The sequence below is a fragment of the Aquarana catesbeiana genome, linkage group LG05 (genome assembly GCF_042186555.1).
Source record: "Aquarana catesbeiana isolate 2022-GZ linkage group LG05, ASM4218655v1, whole genome shotgun sequence".
Lineage (NCBI taxonomy): Eukaryota > Metazoa > Chordata > Amphibia > Anura > Ranidae > Aquarana > Aquarana catesbeiana.
The window spans coordinates 117,151,573-117,169,042 of record NC_133328.1 but is presented as its reverse complement, the minus strand read 5'-3'; the positions used below and the strand labels follow the sequence as shown (position 1 = coordinate 117,169,042).

The 17,470-nt window shown below is 44.1% G+C and overlaps 1 protein-coding gene across 1 annotated transcript in view; it reads right to left on the bottom strand.

Moving 5' to 3' along the window:
* The window catches only part of STK31 (serine/threonine kinase 31), a 462,200-nt gene that overhangs the window by 112,801 nt on the left and 331,929 nt on the right, over nt 1-17,470 (bottom strand). Inside the window, exons 14-15 of the mRNA XM_073630106.1 lie at nt 11,919-12,050; nt 10,286-10,387 (exon numbers count right to left, since the gene is read on the bottom strand). Of these exons, the coding sequence (XP_073486207.1) occupies nt 10,286-10,387; nt 11,919-12,050 (234 nt within the window). The remainder of the gene's footprint in view (nt 1-10,285; nt 10,388-11,918; nt 12,051-17,470) is intronic.

Below are 17,470 nucleotides of genomic sequence, written 5' to 3'. Positions count from 1 at the left end.
ATACAAGATTCTATACACCTCATGGAACTTCTATCTTCCTACACATGGGCTGACAGCTATTCCTGGCTGTCCCTTGACGTAAACTCCCTGTACACGTTGATTCCCCACAATATAGGTATACTAGCAGTACAACAATTTTTTATCATTAGACTCCATGCTTAATACTAGACAGGCCTCTTTTGTCCTGGATGCTACTTAATTTTGCTTAACGCGTAATTATTTTCATTTTGATGGTGAATTCTACCTGCAGACCCGTGGTACAGCGATGAGGGCCAATTTTGCCCCCGTCCTACGCCAACCTGACCATGGGTCTGTGGGAGAATCAGTTCATATGGAAAAATAACCCTTTTGCCAAGCACGTGGTATTTTATGGCAGGTATATAGATGGCATTGTCATCATCTCGGACGGCTCCTCGTCCCTTGTTGATGACTTTGTCGCTCACTGCAACGCTAATAACCTAGGCCTCTCCTTTTCAGCCATCTGGAACAAGGATAGTCTAGCCTTCTTGGACCTTGAACTCAACCATGAACACAATAAAATCTTTGCCCGCAATTACTGTATACAAAACCCACTGCGGGAAATTCATATCTTCACTTTGACAGTTGCCACCACCCTCAATAGGTTAAAAAACATAACCAAAGGACAGTTCTGCATTGCACCAGAGATTGTGACTATATCTCTCAGAGTTCACATCTTAAACAAAAGTTCCTTGAAAAGGGATATTATATATATATATATATATATACACACATATACATATATACATATATATATACACACACACACACACACTTTTTCTATTAACATTTTTTATATTATGTCACTGGTCACTTCTTGTATTATTCCCATTACACGTCATTATTGTTGATTAGCACAATCATTAGACATGTAGTCTCAGCTGTTTTCTGCTCACGGATGGAGCATTTAAATCTCGTCTCTTCCATTCTCCTTTACACTTGAGAAAGGAGCGCGCATACGCCATAAGGACTTTGCGCATGCTCTGAAATGCGTTGTGTTCCCTCTGACTTCACACGATGTTCCACGAGCAGACTGTTACCTTTCCTCCATAGGATACAGCCGGCTTCCTCTCTGGCTCCTTGCGGCTCACACAACCTGGACTTGGTAACCCTTGGACTATGCTCTTGACATCGGCTACATCCCCAAGAAACTTTTATCTCTCATGAATATACCTGTACTTACTAACATGCAAGTGTTGAATATTTTTATTGTACCACACATTAAAACATTGCATTTAGAGGCGCTTTTCTGTTCTTTTGTTTCTCCATGTTTGATCCTGAGTTGGCTTCACTCCTGAGAAGAGCAGCCCTTAGAGCCTGTGTCCCTATAGACTTTATCCAGTTCCCCAGATACACTACTCAGTAAATTTCACAACCGATTGGACTTTTTATATTCACCTGTGGACTCTTTACAATTGATTCATCCAGTCCTGCTTTTTAATAACAGTTTTGACTTAATTGATTGTGAATCATATCAGTAACCTGAGCGCTAGCATTTGCGTTTTTTGTTTCTAGCCACTTCCGGACCGCCCACCGCCGTTATACGTCCTGACTTTGGAGGATATCGTTATGGCAGCAGCTAGTTGCCATAACCCCGCTATTCTCTTCTTCAGCGGGTGGTCTGCTACAAGATAAAAGTGGTCTTGGTGGCGGCTTCTCCACAAGATCACTTTTATCGGTGGTGAGAGGGCCCCCCATTCCGCCATGATCCGGTACCCTCCGCAGCTTACCGGAGCATCTGTCCCCTGCACGGGTATGGAGATGAGTGAGGGGAAGATGGCCCCCACCCCATCTCCATATCACTGCAGGGCAGAAACAACGTCAAAACATCACTTCCGCCCACAGCTCTTAAAGGGCCATTTTTTTAAATGACAAAATTTTTTTTTTCTTAATTGAATTTAATGTAAATATGAGATCTGGGGTCTTTTTGACCCCAGATCTCATATTTAAGAGGTCATGTCATGCTTTTTTCTATTATAAGGGATGTTTACATTCATTGTAATAGGAATAAGTGACAATTTTTTTTTTTTAAACAGTGTAAAAATTTAAAAAAAAAAAAAAAGGGTTTGATAATGGTGTTCAAACCACACATGTGAGGTATTGCCGTGATTGGTATAGTGAGAGCAATAATTCTAGCCCTAGACCTCCTCTGTAACTTGAAACATGCAACCTGTAGAATTTTTTAAACGTCGCCTATGGAGATTTTTAAGGGTAAAAGTTTGTCGCCATTCCACGAGCGGGCGCAATTTTGAAGCGTGACATGTTGGGTATCAATTTACTCGGCGTAACATTATCTTTCACAATATTTATTAAAAAAAAAAAAAAAAAATTGGGCTAACTTTACTGTTGTCCTATTTAATTTAAAAAAGTGAATTTTTTCCAAAAAAAGTGCGCTTTTAAGACCGATGCGCAAATACAGTGTGACAAAAAAACTGTTTTGTGCTAAAAAAAAAAAAAAAAAAAAAAAGTAAAGTTAGCATAATTTTTTGCATAATGTGAAAGATGAAGTTACGCGGAGTAAATAGATACCCAACATGTCACGCTTCAAAATTGCACACGCTCGTGGAATGGCACCAAACTTCGGTACTTAAAAATCTCCATTGACGACCCTTTAAATCTTTTTACCTGTTACATGTTTTGAGTTACAGAGGTGGTCTAGGGCTAGAATTTTTGCTCTTGCTCCAGCGTTCGCGGCGATACCTCACCAGGGTGGTTTGAACATCGGTTTCATATGTGGGCGGGACTTACGTATGTATTCGCTTCTGCATGTGAGCACAATTTTACTTTTATTTTTTTTAATTTGACACTTTAAAAAAAAAAAAAAAAATTATTTTGATTACTTTTATTCCTATTACAAGGAATGTACATCCCTTGTAATAGGAATATGGCATGATCGGTCTTCTTTACAGTGAGCTATTTGATCAATAAGACCCCACATCTCACCTCTAGGCTGGGAAGCCTGAAATAAAAAAAAAGAAAAAAAAAAAGAAAAAAAAAAAAAAAAAGATCTCGGCTTCACAGCCGAGGCGGTGCCATTTGTTTGAATGCAGAGGCCGGGCGTGACGTCATAACATCGCGCCCGGCCTCCGAACGATCATAGAGACTCCGGCGACAATCTGATCCTCTGGAAATCTCTATGGTAAACATCCGGGGGCCGACGGATCCTGTCTCCGACTCACCGTTGGAAGCGGTGAGTTGGTAGAAGCACCGGAGGGCGTGGGGTGTCCCCTCTCGCCACCCGTAAGAACGATGAAGCGGCGGAACAGCCACTATGATCATTTTAATGGTGTAGGGAATCGCCAGCTGAAAAAGCTGATATCTGAATGATGTCTGTAGCTGCAGGCATCATTCAGATATACTCAAACAAGGTCAAGGACGTCATTTGACGGCCGGCGGGAAGTGGTTAAGGACCGAGCCTCTGAGATTTGGTGTTTACAAGTTAAAATCATTTTTTTTTTTTGCTAGAAAATTACTTAGAGCCCCCAAACATTATATACTGTTTCTTTTCTAACACCCTTGAGAATAAAATGGCGGTCGTATTTGCGCAGCGGTCTTACAAGCGCACTTTTTTTGGGAACAAATACACTTTTTTGAATTAAAAAATAAGTCAACAGTAAAGTTAGCCCATTTTTTTTTTATATTGCAAACGCTTTAAAAAAAATCTACAGGTTGCATGTTTTGAATTACAGAGGAGGTCTAGGGCTGGAATTATTGCTCTCCCTCTAATGATCGCGCGAAACCGCACGTGTGGTTTGAACACCGTTTACATATGCAGGCGCTACTCATAAATGTGTTCGCTTCTGCACACTTGTAATAGAAAAAAAGCATGACAGAACCTCTTAAATATGAGATCTGGGGTCAAAAAGACACTAAAATACAATAATAAAAAGTCCCTTTAAGAGCTATGGGCGGAAGTGACGTTTTGACATCGCTTCCGCCCTGCAATGGTATGGAGCTGGGTGGGGGCCATCTTACCCTCACTTGTCTCCAAGCACAGCAAGTGAGAGGATGCGATTCCCATTATTCAGTTTCATACAACAGAGGGGAAAGGACGCAATCGCCTGCGCCTCCGGTAAGCGGTGGAGGGCACTGGAGCGCGGCTAGAAGGGGGGGCGCCCTCTCCTGCCACTGATAAAAGTGATCTTGCGGCGAATCCGCCGCAGAGACCACTTTTATCTGAAACCTGACCGCTCACTGCAATAGAGGATACCGGGGTTATGGCAGCTAGCTGCTGCCATAACGATATTTCTCTTCAAAGTGCCAACGTATATCGTCCTGAGCCAGTCTGGAAGTGGTTAAATATAATCTAGTAAATAGCTGGAGGGGGATGTATCCAGGTAAACAGGAATATCCCTGCTTCTCCTCCACATACAATTCACTCTCCCTCTTAGATATGTGTCTAGTAACTTCTAAAGCACTTTCCAAACTTCTGGAGGTTCAAAATCTTCCTTAGGGATATCAGATCATTTCCCATTAATGCTAACATTATCCTTAGGTGTTTGTGAGGGGTACAGACTTTGGAGGCTGTGACCACTATGGTTGAAGGAAGTGTTTTTTTTTTTTTTATAGATGAAGACCTTTTCTGACATCTGGAACTATTGGCTTGAGAACACGAATGAAACTTCTGTTGGCAACATATGGGATGCTTTTAACCCTTTCGCTGCCACGTCCGTACGTCGTACGGAACTGACGGCAGGGGGTTTAACACACAATCTGGTGGCTGCGGGATTGTGTGTGAAACTGGCAGGCAGACTGCTGCCTGGTAGGAAAAAGCACTCGGGTGGCAGTGCTGCTGCCCAATTGCTTACATGCACACCCTGGACCAGGGAACCCCCCCCCATCCCATGTATTTTTTACAAATAAATTGCATTTGAAAAAACACACACATACTGTGACACATAAAAAAAACGATCGCCATTTTATTTCCTAGGGCGTCTTCTAAAAAAATATGTTTGAGGATTATAAGAAATTTTCTAGCTAAAATATGGATTTAAACATGTAAACAAAAAATGCCCAAAAAGGCTTGTCCTTCAAGTGGTTTCACATGAAATTGGGTAAATCTCCCTTACGGATTAAGTCTAAGTGGCAATACCTAATTCCCTCCTTGTTGGATGAGGTCTGGGAGGCGGCTTGTTTATCTCATCTCTCCGAGTCCCCTGCAATAAACTAATGTTACATCAGACTTGCCTCACCTCACTCGCGATTTGCTATGAGTCGATTACCTACCTCAAATTGTGCGAGGTGTGCTCATCCCATCCCTTTATACATTTAATTTGGACTTGTCCAGCAATATCTTGCTACTGAAAAAAAGTCATAGACCTGTTTACCTCCATTTTCACTCGTCCCAGATATTTGTCTTAGGCTTATTTAAATGAAGAACCCTGACATGGATAAAATAGGACATTTTTGAAAGAACCATCATTCCTGGCCTGAAAGATAATAGCACTTAAAGAGGTGTTCCGCCCCCAAAAAAATGAAAAGCCAGCAGCTACACATACTGCAGCTGCTGACTTTTAACAATAGGACAATTACCTGTCCTGGAGTCCAGCAATGTCGGCACCACAGCTCATGTTTCCATCAGCTGTCGGGTGCTGCTGCTGCCGCCGCCTTTGCGGGTAAGGGTATCCAGCAGTGTAGCCTTACGGCTTCACGCCGGGAACCCTACTGCGCATGCGCGAGGCCCTGCTTCTCTCTCCTACTGGCCTGGCGACAGGGAGAGGAGGAGGGAACCCAGCGGTGATGTCACGGGCTGCGGCCCGGACTCTTGGAAGTGGGAACAGGATACCTGTCCAAGACAGGTATCCTGCCCCCTCCGAAAGGTGCCAATTGTGGCGGGAGAGGAGACAAATGAGCGGAAGTTCCACTTTTGGGCAGAACTCCGCTTTAAATAGATGCAGAACTCCCATCCTACTATCCCCCAATGGGTATATGTGGTCAAATTTTTGCTTATGAAAAGGTCATATATAAAACAACCGAAAATGTCCCTGTAAATATCACAGAATTAGGGATGTTTGGTGTTGTACATTTAGGCCTCATGTACACTGCCGCTGATAAACTGATGTTTAGGAGCAGTTGGGTGTTTTTTTTAGCAGCCCCTGAACTCTCCATATTATCTTATCTGTCCATGTACACTGAGTAGTTTATAGTCGTTTAGAGGCAGTTGAGTTTAGCAGTGGAATTTTTTTTAACCACTTCAAGGCCGTCGCACGACGATGTACGTCCAAACTTTGAATGGGGATATCGTTGTTATGGCAGCAGCTAGCTGCCATAACCCCGGTATCCTCGTTTTCGTGCGGCGGCCGGCTGTCAGATAAAAGTGGTCCCTGCGGCGGAATCACCGCAAGATCACTTTTAATCGGTGGCGGGAGAGGCCCCCCCCTCCGCTTACCGAAGCCGTCGGTAGCGGCGGAGGCGATCGTGTCCTCCTCCGTGGTTTGTCTGGAGACGAGTGAGGCCAAGATGGCGCTCACTCGTCTCCATGACACTGCTGGGCGGAAGCGACGTCAAAACGTCACTTCCGTCCACGCCTCTTTTTTTCAAATGTCATTTTTCTAAATGACTTTTTATTTTATTGCATTTTAGTGTAAATATGAGATCTGAGGTCTTTTTGACCTCAGATCTCATATTTAAGAGGTCCTGCCATGCTTTTTTCTATTACAAGGGATGTTTACATTCCTTGTAATAGGAATAAAAAGTGACACCATTTTTTTTTTTTTTTTTTTTTAAACAGTGTAAAAATAAATAAAATATTGTAAAATAAATAATAAAAAAAAAATTTTTTTAAACCCCCCTGTCCCGACGAGCTCGCGCGCAGAAGCGAACGCATACGCGAGTAGCGTCCGCATATGAAAACGGTGGTCAAACCACACATGTGAGGTATCGCAGCGACCGGTAGAGCGAGAGCAATAATTCTAGCCCTAGACCTCCTCTGTACCGCAACATATGCAACCTGTAGAATTTTTTAAACGTCGCCTATGGAGATTTTTGAGGGTAAAAGTTTGACGCCATTCCACGAGCGGGCGCAATTTTCAAGCGTGACATGTTGGGTATCAATTTACTTGGCATAACATTATATTTCACAATATAAAAAAAATTGGGCTAACTTTACTGTTGTCTTATTTTTTAATTCAAAAAAGTGAATTTTTTCCAAAAAAAGTGCGCTTTTAAGACCGCTGCGCAATCACGGTGCAAAAAAAAGTATTGCAATGACCGCCATTTTATTCTCTAGGGTGTTAGACGAAAAATCATATATAATGTTTGGGGGTTCTAATTTTCTAAAAGAAAAAAAAAACAAAAAAAAAAAACAACAGTTTTTAACTTGAAAACACCTAAAATCCAAAACGAGGCTGGTCCTTAAGTGGTTAAAGCAAAAAATTGCTCTTATGATGGAAGTTTATTGGCATTTGAAATGCCAAATGCTTGTAACACCATACAAACGCATCTAAAATGCGATAACTCACAATTATAAGCATTTAGTTTATAGGAGTTTTCAATGGGAACACATTTCTGACCATTTACAATGCAAAAACGCTTCTAAAAAGCTAAAAACGCGGCATGTAAACGCAGCAAAACTGATGTTTTCAACCGTCGGTTACTAGCTGGAGAGGTTTTCAAACATCCCGCGTACATGAAGCCTTACTGTAATGCACAAGAGATGTATAACCAAGCGTAATATATCACTACAAGCCTTAAGGTAGTAATGTGAAATAAGAGACAGCAGTTTGTTTGCATTTATGTTTATTGCAATATAATTTGACTGTTGTTGCACTGAGACAATAGAAAGATCTGCACTATATCGATGTGAAATGTATATTCTGTCACAGCATAACTTATGCAATAAAGAGGGTTTCAGAAAAGTTCTCAAATGCTCTGTGAATGCAGTACTTCAAAGTGGAACTTTAGTCAGAAAATTACGTCCTGATCGATCACTTGTAAAATATAAAAAATATGTTCCAATACAGTTTATAATCCAATAAAGCACTGTCTCACGCTGCTCAGCAGCTCTCTATTCTCGGCACTGTGACTAAAATCAGAACCACTAGGAGCTAAGTTCAGGCCAGTCAAGTTCCCCCACCCTAAGCAGCTGTGAAAGTTATTGGCAGATGCACCAATTTTTACATTCAATACTTTTATCATCCAGTTTGGGATTTCAGTTCCTCGGTCCAACGTTTGCAAAATCCCTGTTTTTTTCTATTGACATAAGGGTTAAAAAAAACTGTCTACTCTTATAAAGCAAGATAAAGACCAGTCCACGCTTTGACCCATCATTCAGAGTTCCAGGTTATTTCAAACAGTTTAACCACTTGCCACCCAGGCCAATTCTGACATTTCTCTCCTACATGTAAAAATCATCATATTTTGTTAGAAAATTACACAGAACCCCCAAACATTATATGTTTTATTTTTTTAGCAGAGATCCTAGAGCTGGGGTAGGTTACTTCGGCCCTCCAGCTGTTTTGAAACTACAAGTCCCATGAGACCTGGCAAGACCCTGACAATCACAGGCATGACAGGATTTGTAGTTTCACCACAGCTGGAGGGCCAAGGTTCCTACCCCTGCCCTAGAGAATAAGATGGCAGCCGTTGCAACCTTTTATTTTGCACGGAATTTGCGCAGCAATTTTTCAAATGCTTTTTTTTTTGGAAAAACAAAAACAAAAACAAAAAAAAAACAGTTTCATGCATAAAAAAACAACAAAAAAAAAACAAAACAAAAACAGTAAAGTTAGCCCAATTTTTTTGTATAATGTGAAAGATGATGTTACGCCGAGTAGATTAGCCCAATTTTTTTGTATAATGTAAAAGATGTTACGCCAAGTAGATTGATATCCAACATGTCACGCTTCAAAATTGCACACGCTCGTGGAATGGCGCCAAACTTCGGTACTTAAAAATACCCATAGGTGGCGCTTTAAAAAGAGGTCTAAGGCTAGAATTATTGCTCTCGCTCCAACGTTCGCGGTGATACCTCACGTGTGGTTTGAACGTCGTTTACATATGTGGTCGCGACTTATGTATGCGTTCACTTCTGCGAGCGAGCACGTGGAGACAGGGGCGCTTTAATTAAAAAAAAAATAAAAAAATTGATTGTTAATTTTACTTTTCTATTTCGACACTTTCTCTTTTTTTGATCACTTTTATTCCTATAACAAGGAATGTAAACGTCCTTTGTAATAGGAATAGTGCTTGACCGGTCCTCTTTACAGTGAGATCTGGGGTCAATAAGTCCACAGATCTCACCTCTAGGCTGGGAAGCCTAAAAAAAATCTCAGCGTCCCAGCTGAGGTGGCAGCATTTTTTCAAATGCAAAGGCCGGGTGTGACGTCATAACATCACGCCCGGCCTCCGAACGATCATAGAGACTCCAGAGACCATCTGGCCCACCGGAAATCTCTAGGGTCAGCATCCGAGGCCAGTTGGTTCCTTCTCCGTTTTGCCGATGGCAGGGGCGAGCCGGGAGAAGCACCGGAAGGCATTCCCTCCCGCTGCCTGTAAGAACAATCAAGCGGCTGATCAGCCGCTATGATCAATCTTATGGTTAAGGGAATCGCCGGCTCTAAAAGACGATATCTGAATTATGCCTGTAGCTGCATTTGACGTTATACAGGCGGCAAGCGGATAAAGTGTTACTAAACCCAGTAATGTGAAAAAAGGTTCATCTGCCCCCCCCCCCCCCCCCCCGGGCTTATTAATCATCTTTTTACGTTAAAATACTGCCACTATATACTTCTTTCGCTGATCTGTATACCACGATTACATGATAAACTGCACAGTTACTCCAGTGCTGAGAGTTCAGTTGGGTGGAGATTTCCCCTGCAGCCTGTATACACGCCCACATGTGTGATGCCAATGTCATGTTACCTGGCTATCTCTGAGAACAAGTAACTGTTCTCTCCAGCATAAAAGACACAACTGAGCATGTGCAGGTTGGCTATTGCCTGTGCATTAGCTGGCCTTCCCAAGGTAGACATTCCAGGAGGGGGAGGATCTGTTCATACAGGATAAAACAGCCTTTTTACACAATGCAGAGGATTAACCCTTTAAGTTCCACAGTGAATATAACAAGCATGCTAATACTGCATATACAGACAGATTTTACGGTTGTGGGTTTAGTAACACTTTAATTGTAATATGTCTGATGCTATAAATTATCATAACAATCACCAGCAAAGATTAGACTTGCAGGAAACTTTGAAAGGGAGATTTTGATAAAAACTAACCAGATTTGGGTTAAGATATTAAGTTAGTAAAATGAAATATAACTCACATATTCCTCTTGTTCACGCTGTATTTCATAAAATATTTTAGTTCTTAATGCATCAATTTCAGATTTCAGTTCTTTATGGGTAGTTTCGTTATATTCATCTGACTGCAAAACAAATCGGCATTATGAGAAAACATGAACAAAACATTTTATGCAGATTTGGGCTTATTGGGTGTAAGGGCATCTCAATTTGTTGCTGGTGTTTATTGAAAGGGCAATCTAGTGATATTAACCATTTGTCTGTATACAGCGCAGCCAGCCTAGGAGGACATACTTGTAAATTGCCTAGCACATGCGCACTAGTGTGCCCCCTGGGGCACGCAGTGTGTGATCCCACCGGACAGAGCGGATCACAGCATACTGTTGTGATGCTGTGATTGGCTCACAGCTATCACATGGTACCTGGACCAATCACACCACGTTGTACCATGAGAGTAGCTGTGGCCAATCACAGCATGTCAACAGTAGGTATGTCATGAATGGAAAGCCATTCATGACAGTTAATTATACCTTATAACAGTGAATATCACTGTTATAAGCAATAACAGTGAAATGTTTTTTTTTTTTTAAATCGCTGATCATCCCCCAAAAGAAGCACACAGTGTCACTACATGGACGCTGAACTACTCTGATGAAAGTATGTAAAAAAATTTAAAAAGAAAAAAAAATAAAGGTACAAAAAAAAAAAAAACTAAAATGTTTTTTTTTTCTTACAGTCACCCGTCAGTATCACTGATCACCGCCACACCAGTCATAAGAGGATACAGCAATGGTGACAGTTTGTGAAAAATAAAAAAATAAAAAAGGTGAGAAAAAAAAATTAAATTTCTTAATTTTCCAAACAATTGTGACAAAAAAAAAAAAAACTCATCATGCCTCTTACTAAATACCCAAGGGGTCATATGCGGGGTATTTGTAATGTCTTGGCATTTTAGGGACGTCAATATATCAGGACTGATCAATTTTCAAATTATATATATATATATATATATATATATATATATATATATATATATATATATATATATATACACATACATACACACACACACACACCATAGTTTGTAGATTCTATAACCTTTGCACAGACTAAAAAATATACACTTGGTTTATTTTACAAAAAGAAATGTAGCAAACTATATTTTGGCCTAAATGTATAAAGAAAAGTTATTAATTTAACTAAGAAACCCCCCCCCCACCTCCACCCCAGACAGTTTAGTCTGTTCCAAGTTCTCGGTATATTTTCGTTTGTATAGCACAAAAATGAGAAAACCCAGTAGTGAACAAACACCACCAAAAGCAATTTCTATTTGTGTGAAAAAATTATATAAATTCCATTTGTGTACAGTGTTGCATGACCAAGCAATTGCCAGGTAAAGTGGCACAGTGCTCAGTAGAAAAACAATAGCCTGGTCCTGGGGGGTAAAACCTTCCGGAGGTCTAGTGGTTAACGTAAAACTAATTTCTGCAAATGCACAAGTAATCCATGTCGAGCATGACGTATTAGTAGTACAGAGTTTTTGTTGCACTGGGCCACCCTTTCTTAGCAGGAGTGGGGAGAGGGCAGTTGAAATCAGGTCAAACTGTTTTCATTTACATACATAAAAATAAAAAAAAAATAAAAAGGATTGCATACCTCTTCCATGTTGCTGCTTTCCAGCAGTTTCCACCTCAGCTGACCCTTGAGTCCTTTAATGGTCTTCTTGACTTCCATTAAATCATCCACATTTGGATTTGTATTGATCCACTGTACAATATTATTTTTAAACTGTAAAATAAATGCATGAATTTTAAAATTCCTAACGACCTTCAGAAAATGTAGCCACATCTTATGATCAGTTTAGGCCCCTTTCACACTGACACGGCTTGAAAGTTGTGCGATTTTACCGCGTTTTTAGGGAATGCCTGTGTAAACTTAAGGTCTATGGACCTCAACTCGCATCAAAGTCGGACCAAAGTAGTACAGGGACTACTTTGAAGTCGTTGCGACTTGAATTCACACAGATATGAATGGTTATCATTAGGAATCGTGGGGTACGACTTGTCATGTGACTCTGATGTCCAAAGTTGCACAAGTGTGAAGGCGGCTTTAATAAAAACAGCCAAATACAGATTTGTACCAAGCCCACAAAAACCCCCCCAAAAATTAGACATCTGTAAATTCATGTACATTTTCCCACCCCAGGATAACTTCTCTGAATACCGGCATTCCTCAATTTGGTTGCCAAGCTGACAGCATAACTACAGAGTTGAACTTGTTTCCCTCAAGGGGATTCAAGAAAAGGATTCTAAGTTAAAGTGGCCACTTTAACCACTTGCCGACCCATCCGCCGCAGTAGTACTGTGGCAGAATGGCACGGCTGGGCGATAGGACGTTATGCAACGTCGCTTCACCCTGTGGCCACTAGGGGGCGCGCACCACCAGAGGCGTGCCCCCCGAGCCGATGCAAGTGCTCGGCAATCATGATCACTGCCGGGCTCCCGCAATCGCTTGGGGCACACGGAGAACCGGGATCTGTGTGTATGTAAAATCACAGTTTACGGTTCTCTGAGGGGAGAGGAGACAGATCGTCTGTTCATACAGAGTATGAACAGCAATCTGTCATCTCCCCTGCACAGTCCCCTCCCCCCTTCAGTTAGAACACACACTAGGGAACACATTAACACCTGGATTGCCCCCTAGTGTTAACCCCATTCACTGCCAGTGACATTTTTACAGTAATCAATGCATTTTCTATAGCATTGATCGCTGTATTAATGCCAATGGTCCCAAAAATGTGTCAAAATTGTCCGTTGTGTCCGCCATAATGTTGCAGTCCAGATAAAAATCGCAGATCGCCATTACTAGTAAAAAAAAAAAAAAAAAATAATAAAAATGCCATAACACTATCCCCTATTTTGTAGATGCTATAACTTTTGCAGGTAGCTGCCTTACACACCTGTGAAACGGACGCTTGATGCCGGAAAGCCCAGGAAGCACCAATTGCCCTGGTGGAATGCGCCGTGACGGGAAAGGGAGGCGCCCGCCTGAACAACAATCTGTTTGATCCACCGAGAAATGGTGGCCGACGAGACCGCCAGGCTCTTCTTCGAACCAGTCACCGAGACAAACAGAGTCCGACCTCTGGAAAGGAGCCGTAGCAGATAAACCCGCAGAGCCCAGACCACATCCAAAGAATGTAAAACCTCCTTGGGATGCAACGGCCGAGGGCATAAGGATGGAAGCACAATATCCTCATTTAGATGAAAGGCCGAAACAACCAAAAGTGGGCTGCGGGCGCAGCACCGTCTTATCCTTGTGGAGGATCAAATAGGGTGACTTGCATGACAAGACCGCCAACTCAGAATCCCGCCTTGCAGATGTAATAGCCACTAGAAAGACTACTTTCTGAGAGAGCGTCAATAAAGGAATCTCTCTAATGTTTTCAAACGGCGGTTTCTGAAGCACAGAAAGTACCAGATTCAGATCCCACGGGGGCAGCGGCGGGCGTATCGGAGGAGCCACATGCCGAACCCCCTGAACAAACGTACGCACCAATGAGTGAGTCGCCGAGGGCCGCTGAAAAAAGACAGCCAAAGCTGATATTTGCCCCTTAATGGTTCTTAATGCAAGCTTCTGATCCACTCCTCACTGCAGAAACAGCAGGATCCTGGAAACCGAATATGAACACGGATGCCACCCCACCTCCTCACACAGGGAGATGTAGGCCTTCCAGGTGCAATAATAAATCTTCCAGTAAGAAGACTTTCGTGCCCTTAGCATAGTGGAAATTACCAAAGCCGTCAGCCCTCGGTCCCTCAGCACCTGGCTTTCAACAGCCATGCCGTTAAAGCAGGGTGGAGAATCGGACCTTGAGACAGAAGGTCCTCCTGCACCGGCAGCCGCCAAGGCACATCCGCCACCATTCGTACTATGTCGGTGTACCAAGGACGTCAAGGCCAGTCTGGGGCAATCAGAATCACCGGAATCCCCTCGGCCTCCACTCTGCACAGCAGACGAGGGAGGAGCCTGAGAAGGGGGAAAGGCATAAATTAGCCGATAATGCCCCCATGGGGCCAACGCGTCTGATGCATCCGCCCAGGGATCCTTTGACCTGGCCACAAACCTCTGCACCTTCCGATTGAGCCGAGGGGCCAGGATATCCACATCCAGCATGCCCCACTCTAGGCAAATGAGCCAAAACACTTCCGGATGCAGTGACCATTTGCCCTGGTCCAGCAACTGATGACTGAGGTAGTCCGCCTGCCAGTTTTGTACGCCCGGAACGTACAGGCTGACAGAGCCGGCATGCGCCGCTCTACCCACTGTAGGAGAGCTCCAGCGCCGCTGAGCTCTTTGTCCCTCCCTGATGATTGACATACGCCACCGCCTAGGCGTTGTCTGACTGGATCCTGACCGGACGACCCTGCAGCCTCTGCGACCATGTGTAGAGGCACCGCCTGATCGCCCGCAGCTCCAGCACATTGATCGGCAGGCGGGATTCTTCCTGCGTCCAGCGACACTGGGCCGACTGGGTGCCCCAAATTCCCCCCCCAGCCGGTCAGACTGGCGTCCGTCGAGATCATCGTCCACTGAAGAGGAAGGAATGATTTCTTCATGACTTGACAATCCAGGGATATCGGAGACTTGTCCCATTTGGACAGGATCTCTTTCTGCAGGACCCGAGTGTGGAATTGAGCATACGGTACCGCCTCGAAAGTGGCTACCATGAGGCCCAGGACTCGCATGCAAAAACGCGACGACCACCTGCGGGACATCAGTAACCGGACCGCGCATTGGAGAGTCTGCAGCTTGCTTGAAGGAAGAAAGACTCTCCCTTTGAGGAGTCAAGAATCAACCCCAAGTACTCCAGGCGCTAGGTCGGCAGCAACACCGACTTCTGGAGATTCAACACCCAGCCAAACTCCTGAAGAGTCTGCATGGTGATCGCCACCATCCTCCCTTAGTTCTAAGGCAGAAGCTGCTCTCAGGAGGAGGTTGTCCAGGTAACCTACGATCGCGATCCCTCGTTGTCTCAGCAATGCCAGAATCGGAGCCAGCACCTTGGTGAAGACCCTTGGAGCCGACGCTAATCCAAAAGGAAGAGCCACAAATTGGTAGTGCTCATCCCCGACCGCAAATCGCAGGAACCTCTGGTGCTTGACGCATATGGGGACATGCAAGTATGCGTCCTTGATGTCCAAAGACGTCAGGAAATCACCCTGATGAAGTGCAGCGACCATGGAACAAACCCATTCCATCCTGAATCTCTGAACCTTCACAAAACAATTGAGGGCCTCGAGATCCAGGACGGGACGGACCCCTTCCTTCTTCAGGATTATAAACAGATTGAAGTAGAATCCCTGAAACCGTTCCTTGGAGCCGACGCTAAGCCAAAAGGAAGAGCTACAAATTGGTAGTGCTTGTCCCCGACCGCAAATCGCAGGAACCTCTGGTGCCTGACGCATATGGGGACATGCAAGTATGCGTCCGTGATGTCCAAAGGGATTGGAGTAGAATCCCTGAAACCGTTCCGATGTCAGTACAGGCACTATCACCCCACGCAGTAGTAAGTCCTGTACTGCCCCAAACAGGGCCTCCTGAAGAGACGGAAGGAGATAAAGGTTGGAGGGAAAAAACCTGTCTGGCGGACAAGAAACTATATCTTGTAGCCTGACAAAACCAGCTCGTAGACCCACTGGTCGGAAAGAAGAGAAGTCTACCGGACTGCAAACTCCCGCAGGCGACCCCCCACCCGAGAGTCGGGCAGGGGCGAACCTTCATGCGGAAGCATTCTTCGCAGGCTTGCTTGACTTGCGATACCAGGGACGCTTTTGTTCCTACGCGGGCACCTTGTCGGACTGGGAACGCTTACCCGCCGTCACGGGTGGATGAAAAAGCTGCTTCTGAGCGGAAAAAGAGGGCCCCTGCCTACGGTGTGGCTCCTTACCCTTTCTGGACTGTGAGAGCAAAGTACTCTTTCCCCCAGTAACATTCTTAATAATGTCATCCAACGAGGCGCCAAACAGCCTCCCACCTTGGAGGGGCAACTCTCCCAGCGCTTTCTTAGATGTCTGGTCCGCAGACCAACACTTGAGCCAAATCAGCCGACGCAGCACTACTGCTGATGCCGTGCACCAACTGGTTTGCCAGTTCCACACAGACTGGGGAAACCTGCTCCTTCCCCAACTTGCAGTGCAACAACTTAGCCCATTCAGTAGGTGTTTTTGACACCAGAGCCATGGCTAACAACGGCCAAAGCGCTGACCCCACCACCGTAAACATGGACCGGCAACCGCCTCGGCCTTTCTGTCGGCAGGGTCCTTGAAAGAGGGGGACCCTTTCACCGGAATCGTGGTCACCTTATTTAACCTAGATATCGGGGGTCAACGACTGGGGGAGATGTCCATTGTTTCAGAAAACTCTCCTCAAAGGGGTAACGCACTGCCATTCACCTCGGGACTGAAAAAGCACGCTGTGGGCGTTCCCACTCCTTGTAATTAAACTTATCAAAATAAGTTAGGTAGGGAAACACCTTAGCAGTGCGGACCGGCTTGTGGGACCCAAAAGGGACTGACACATCTGCAGATGTCCCAGCTGTATCCTCTATCTTTAAGATATCCCGCACCGCCGTGATAAGTGTCTCCACTAGCGCTTTTTCCTGCTCTGAAACGGACGTGGAGACTTCCTCCTCACTGTCCAAAGGGTCAAGCCTGGCTGTTGATTGTAGATCACAGGAAGAAAAAAACAAAAACAGCAAAAAATTTTCAAAGACCACTGGTCCCCACAGGGAGCCAGGTCCATCTAGACTAGGCAGAAAAAAACTGAGCTCCTGGGAGCAGAGTGAGGGGTTATAGCCAGTAGAACCGGCCCCTGGGCGGTACTGTGCTTGTTTTTTTTTTGTGTTCTGCCTAGTCCTCTCCTAAAGGTAGCAATATAACCTAAGGTCAAGACTAAAGTGCTGTGTCCGTCAATGAACGAAAGAGAAAAAAGGACATCAATTTTGTTTGGGTGCAACGTTGCACGACCGCGCAATTGTCAGTTAAAGCGACGCAGTGCCGAATTGCAAAAAGTGCTCTGGTCAGGAAGGAAGTCAAATCTTCCGGGGCTGAAGCGGTTAATCACCACTGGGTATTTTTTTTTATTTGTTAACATTTTTTGTTTTCGTGCAAATAGGATTTTTAAAACGGCTTACCTGTAAAATCCTT